The 6,000-nt window shown below is 55.4% G+C and overlaps 1 protein-coding gene across 3 annotated transcripts in view; it reads right to left on the bottom strand.

The window, feature by feature from the left end:
- Window positions 1-2,506: 2,506 nt before the first annotated feature.
- SMOC1 (SPARC related modular calcium binding 1) overlaps window positions 2,507-6,000 on the bottom strand; it is a 148,129-nt gene continuing 144,635 nt past the window's right edge. Inside the window, exons 12-13 of one of the 3 annotated variants that reach the window (XM_059373486.1) lie at window positions 5,105-5,158; window positions 2,507-4,622 (exon numbers count right to left, since the gene is read on the bottom strand). In XM_059373486.1, the coding sequence (XP_059229469.1) occupies window positions 4,606-4,622; window positions 5,105-5,158 (71 nt within the window). In that variant the 3' untranslated portion in view covers window positions 2,507-4,605. The remainder of the gene's footprint in view (window positions 4,623-5,104; window positions 5,159-6,000) is intronic. The other 2 variants (XM_059373488.1, XM_059373487.1) reach the window with 2 other exon arrangements.

The following is a 6,000-nucleotide window of genomic DNA, read 5'->3' as shown; positions in this document are numbered from 1 at the left end:
ATGGGACAATTGCAAATTGCAAATTCTTCTCCATATGGAGAAGAAAACACAGAGATAATCTATGTTGTGATAGTCACTGGAGTTCACTAAGTATTTCTAATTCTACTCTGGGTACTTACCAGCTGTCTTGGAGTTAGGTGGGAACCATGTGGCTTGCTTTTAGTCAATGAAATGTGGGCCGAGTGACATGTCACTTCCAGATGGAAGCTTTAGGAACCAGCGTACAATTTACCATGTGTCCCCCACCTCCCCCTTTTCTGCCACCACCATCGTGGAGCATGGAGCCTCCCTCAGCCTGGGTCCCTGAGTGAGGACAAGAAGGAGGAGCGCCCCCTGCTGACATCTCATGGATAAGTTGCAGGAATGAGAACACCTTTGGGATTGAAGCCCTTGAGGGCTGTGGGTGTCTGTTACTGCAGCTGATGGTGGTCTCTCCTCGATGTCAAAGCTGTGGCTAGGAAGACCTCTGCTCCCCGCAAGGGGGCCTTCATAGCGTGTCCCTTGTTGGAGGGGAAAGGGCGGTGCAGGTGGGGGAAGGACTGAGGCGGCACTGCGGAGGTACTGGCTGGGGATGACGTGGAAGAGTAGAAGGAATTGGCCAGAGTGCTCACCCAGATTTGCTAAGAAATAACAGGAGAAACCTGTGTCACGTCTTTTGCACCCCATTCAGAGGGCAGGCATGCAGCTAAGGCCGAAAGCGTTCTCTGTGTGGATTCATGGAAGTCACGCAAAGGAGGGTAGTGGTCCAGGCTGCACGGAGGCGGGCTGGAGTTCATGGCACGGCACGGAAAAGGTCAGGTTTCCCCAGTCCCCACCTGCACAATGGAACAGAAGGCCAGTGCCACAGAGCAGAAGATGGGCCTGCTGAGAAGGTCTGCAACCACACTTGTGGCCTTGGGGGTCATTCAGGAACTTGGGAGCAAACGGCCAGGTGACCAGCCTGGCTCTGTCTGGGTTTTTTCCTACAAGGCATGGGTGCTGCCCGCTTCCCCTCTTCCCTGAGTCCCCTAGAGAACCAGAGGTGTATACCAGCCTACAGGTCCCTCCCCAGATGGCAGCCCAGGCCCAGCGACACCCCTCTCCTCACATCCTAACTAAAGATGTCCTCATGCTTTCTCTCCCCTCAGAGGCTAGGTGTGGCTCAGGAGCGTCTTGGCGAAGGAAGAAACAGGATGGGTCTATCTTTTTCTTGACTGCTACTGCTAATGGTCCTCCTGTCCTTGGGGAAAGCAGAGAAAGGCTGAATGGGGCTGCAGGTGGGCCCCGCACTCACACGCGAGCTCAGACTCGTCCTCTCCCACACCAGGCTGGGCGTCTCTGCCGGAGGCTTGGTCTGCCCCAAGTCTCCTACTGACGTCCCACATGGGCAGATGCCTCCCCTTTTTCTCTCCCCCAAACCCCTGAAGCCTATGGGAGGCCTCAGCAAATCATGGGGCGTTTACTGAGACTCTAAACACCTCAGAGTACAACACGCTCAGAGCTGAATGCAACCACGTGGTCCCCCGGGGTCCCCCTGGGGAGAGGATTGGGGGCGGGGAGGGGAGAGGCTGCTGTTCTAGCGCCTGGAGGAGGGCAGCCAGGAGTGGGCAGGAAAGCTACGGGTGATGCCACCAGCAAGTCACTGAACTCCCAAGTGCGATTCGTGTGAAAGGGAGAGAAAGACGCATCTCACTGGGCTGTGGGGATAAACAGGATAGGGCGCGTAGACAGCGCGCTGGAGCCGGCGGTGAGCCCGGAGACTCAGTGTCAGCGCTGAACCCACATGATGACAAGCATGGGTGACCCTCTTTCCCAGAAGCACTTAGCTGCATAAAGGGGTAGGGGAGGGTTTTCAAGAGGAATTACCTTCTTTCTGTTTGCTGGCAAAGAACAGAAGGGCAGAGTGTGGCAGAGGAAATTCTGGAGAAGATTCTTAGAGGGTGGTGGAGAAGCCATTTCGAGGGACAGCCTGCCCCTTTGTGTGGTGAGGGGAGGAAAAGAAGAGGTGCCAGTATACTGGAGAATATCTAGAGCCTCCCCTTGGCTGCCAGTCGAAGCCCCCCCCCCCCCCAGCAATGGAGACCAGGCCAGCAGCCTCAACCAGAGTAGGTACCCCAGAGATGGCATGAACCTCTTTGGGCATCTGCACCCTGTCTGCAGCTGCTTCCCACCTGAGGTCCTGAGACCGGAAGTATGGCTGATGTCCCCAGCCCCGCCAGCCTGAAGACATGGATCGGGCTCCCACCCCCCACCCCCGAGGCCTGCCCCCACAGCACGGCCTTCCGGTGATGGTTTTGGGGAGGGTGGGCAGCTGTACAAAGATGTACAAACATGGTAGGTGAAGGCCAAAGGGATCAATGTCCTCATAGCAAAGCAGGCCGACACCCCTCAGCCACTTCAGGGTTCCCTTCTCATCTGACAACTCGGACTTCTTAGAATCAGAGCACCGGGGAAAGCCACCAAACTTTTAAGAAAAAGAAACCCTTCCATGCGGGGAAGCCACCCAAAGAAAGAGGCAAGAGCTACCAAGGTTTACTCATTTTTATTTTTTATAAAACAAGCTACAAATACCTCCCTCTGTCCTCACAAAGGCAAGCCACACAACACAGCCCACACGTGTGAGAGAGAAGATCCAGGGTTGGGGAGGAGGAGTTCTGAATTTCCACAGGGGGGCGCCCTCTCTGTGTTTTCATGCTTCCTCCAGGCCCCGGGAAAGGGGCTGGGGCCTCCTGGAAGGTCCATCCTGCTCTGACGCGCTGTGTCATCTGTGCAGGCCAATGCTGGGGGCGGGGGTTGGGGGAGGTGCTCTCTTTCCTCCTTACCATGTTGGGGCGGGGCCTCCAGTCACCCCTGAGACAACCTCTCGGACTTGCTCAAGAACCTTCTCTAGCGTGAAGCCCCACCAGAGCATGTCCTGAGAAGGCTGTGCTGACCCCCAACTTCACCCTGGGCGCTCCCTGAGGAGGGCCTTGCGTGGGCCCGTGCTTCTGGTGTCAATGCCTTCCAGACCGGAAATGGATACACCGTCTGCTGAGTTGGGCGCATTTATGGGAATGCTGGGTGGGATACAAGATGAGGCCAGAGTTCCAGGACCAGTCTGATAGGGGCACCGGTCCTGGGCCACCTGTCCTCCTTTGATGCTGCCACGGCTGCTCATGGGAAGAGACACTCGGTGTCACTTGTTGCTGTCTAATGGCTGTCTGAATGGGCACGGCCACCGGGCAGAGGAAGGCTGGGCGGGCTGCCGTGGAATCCCAGAAACATGTCTGTGGAAGGTGAGGCCTGGATTTCCCCCTAGCTGGGTTATTAGCCCTACACTTCCAAGGAGGGGGCAGAAGTTGAAGGCCCAGGATCAGTTTTGCTCTGGAATTGGCCTTGAGCCTAGAAGCCCTTAGGAGCATTTGAGGAAGAAGGAACACTCTTCAGTATTAGGTTAAAAAACAAATAAACCACGGAGTCACCAACAAGATGACCAGTTGAGCTCCTCCCTCAGGCTTGTCATCACCACTGAAGACAGAATGGCAGGGGAGATACGGAGTGGAGATGAAGACCCCGTCTGACCCCACTGCTGAGAGGGCCAGTCTTGGGAAGCCTTGCTTGTGCATTTGCAGGGGCCTGGCAGCGCACTCATCAGTGCTGGCCTCTGTCCTCTTTCCTCCATGGCTTAAACATCAAACATCTACCAAATAGAAGGCCCCACTCTCTCTTTTTCTTCTTTGCCTCCCTTCCCGTGCTTTACAGAGTAGACGCTAAACACGGGCAAAAATGTTTCAAAGGACCTCATGCAAATCGTCTGGGGATCATTTGCTCAGTGGGTCATGAGGACCCTGGCATACCCACGGATGGATTCTGTTCTGGGCCGCCTGAGGGTCCGGAGAGTAGGACCATGTGGGCATGTGAGAACGGTTGCCTGGGCTGGCTACTGCCCTCCCTCCAGGGGGCATCTCCACCTGTCCCCCAACCCAACCTCCCTTGAGAAGGCCAAATGCCTAGTGACCTGCCAGATCTGACAGCTAAGGCAAGGGCAGGACCCTTCTCCCCCCAAAAAAGAACCAACAGAGTCTATAATATCATCGTAGGGCTCCCGTCTTGATGCACACAGGGCTTAGCCTCCAAATGGAATCCAGGTGGGCTGTGGTTACAGTCCTGGGGTCTAGAAATCGGGGCCATGTGTCCACAGCCCCCACAAGGAGAGCAGGAAGAGGGAGGGGAATAAACAAACAGCAATGCCAACGCCTGTACAAAAGAACTATACAATTTACATATATATTTATGTACAGTATATAAATCTCTTTCTTCTCAGTCCCAGCAACAAACACCCTCCTGCCCGCCCTCCCCACAACAAAACCCCTCAAAGTTGTCAGTAGCAAATCCAAAAACTTACAATAAGAGAGAGAATAAACAGTCCTTTTTCCCTTTCCTTTTCCCACTGGTATGAGATACTGGTGTTTAAAAATGAAACCCAAAAGAAAACACGCAAATCAGAGTTATTGAAAGTGCAAACACGGTGGGCACCACTTATGTCACACGGGATGCGGCCGGGCCAGGGGAGCTGGGGAAGGTTGGGTGCAGGGTGGTCCGTCCTGCCTCCCTGGTCTCTCCACCTGCCCTTTGGTTTTCTGCTCCTTAGACCAGGCGTCCTACTGGGAAAGGGGAAAAAGAGAAGCAAGAGGTCAGAGGCGGGCCAACCGCACACACTCATTTCCTCACAAGAGCAGCCTGTTAGAGACGGGCTGGGCAGCACGCAGGGAGCCCAGACTTACAGGTAAGCCCCTGTTTTACCAACCCATCCTTTGCCCCCATGGAGCACCACTGTGACCCCTGAAGCAAGTTTGGCATTCCAGAGAATGATGCCTTGCCCAGGAAGCACGGCTGGGGGAATGCAGCCCCCTATGGGCCATCTGACTCGGAGACACTAGCTGTTCAACCTGGGAGAGGCAGGCGTGGCTTTATACTCGGGGATGACAGATCCTTGTAGAACGAACCAATCTTTCCCTATGTCCCCAGCAAACAAAAATGGAAAATGGGAGCCTAGGTAACTTGGCCAGCTCCTCCACTTGGGCCAGACTACCAGTGCTGCATTTAGGGGGCCCACAGAGGGGACCCCAGAAAGAAGACAACTTACTGAATGGGTTTGGACTGGCCCATTTTCCCTGGGGGACGCTGCTGAGCTTACCACCTGCAACAAACAGGAACATATGACACTCAGGGGGCCTTGACCCAGAGAACTGGTGGGGCGGAGCTTCCTCTGTACCTGGGTGGCTGTCTCCTCCAGCCCCTGGAATGAAGAATGGACTCAGGAGAGAGAGATTGTGTGGCCGTGCTTCCTGTTCTGTGGGTGGGGTCCCTCTTCTGTCTGGGTGAAGCCATCGCTGACCAACACCTTTAAACAAAGTCCCTTTTCCATAAGGCCAGGCCCTCACTGGAACGCCTCTCTGAAATCCCCCAGCTATTAGCTAAGAAGCGCTTTGATGCCAATGGACATTTGCATAACCTTCCTGGGTCCCGGTTCTCCATGTCACAGAACATCAGGGATGGAGGGAACCTTAGTGACCATCTGGTCCTGCCCCTTCACCCAGCAAATCTGGAAACTGAGGCTTGGAGCAATTGCATGAGTTAACCAAGGCCCAAGTCTCACTCTGCTAACACCCACTCTGCCCCATAGGGTGCTGATGGGTCTTGAAGGCTCCTGCAGGGCCCAGGGCTCCTTGAGGAGGAGTGGGAGCTGGGCCAGCTCCGCGTGACCCCGGGAGGCTGTGTGACATTGCACACGTACCATAACCCCGCTGGACCAGTCTACAGGATGGGAACTGGGGCCACAGCTGTGCCGCTGGGCTGCCTTGAGGACGGACTGAATTCATAAAGTGGAGAAAGGGCTTTGAAGAGCGCAAGGTGTTGCGGGAACCCACACCCACCCATGGGCCATGCGGGCCCACAGCTCGACGCTCCCCTCTCCCTGTTACGCTAACATTCCTAAGACCTGAGAGCAACAGAACCCCAGTTGGGGGGCGGGCCAGGGGC

Source organism: Mustela nigripes, chromosome 13 (assembly GCF_022355385.1).
Source record: "Mustela nigripes isolate SB6536 chromosome 13, MUSNIG.SB6536, whole genome shotgun sequence".
NCBI lineage: Eukaryota > Metazoa > Chordata > Mammalia > Carnivora > Mustelidae > Mustela > Mustela nigripes.
The sequence above is the reverse complement of the archived record's forward strand: the minus strand, read 5'-3'. Positions and strand labels throughout refer to the sequence as shown.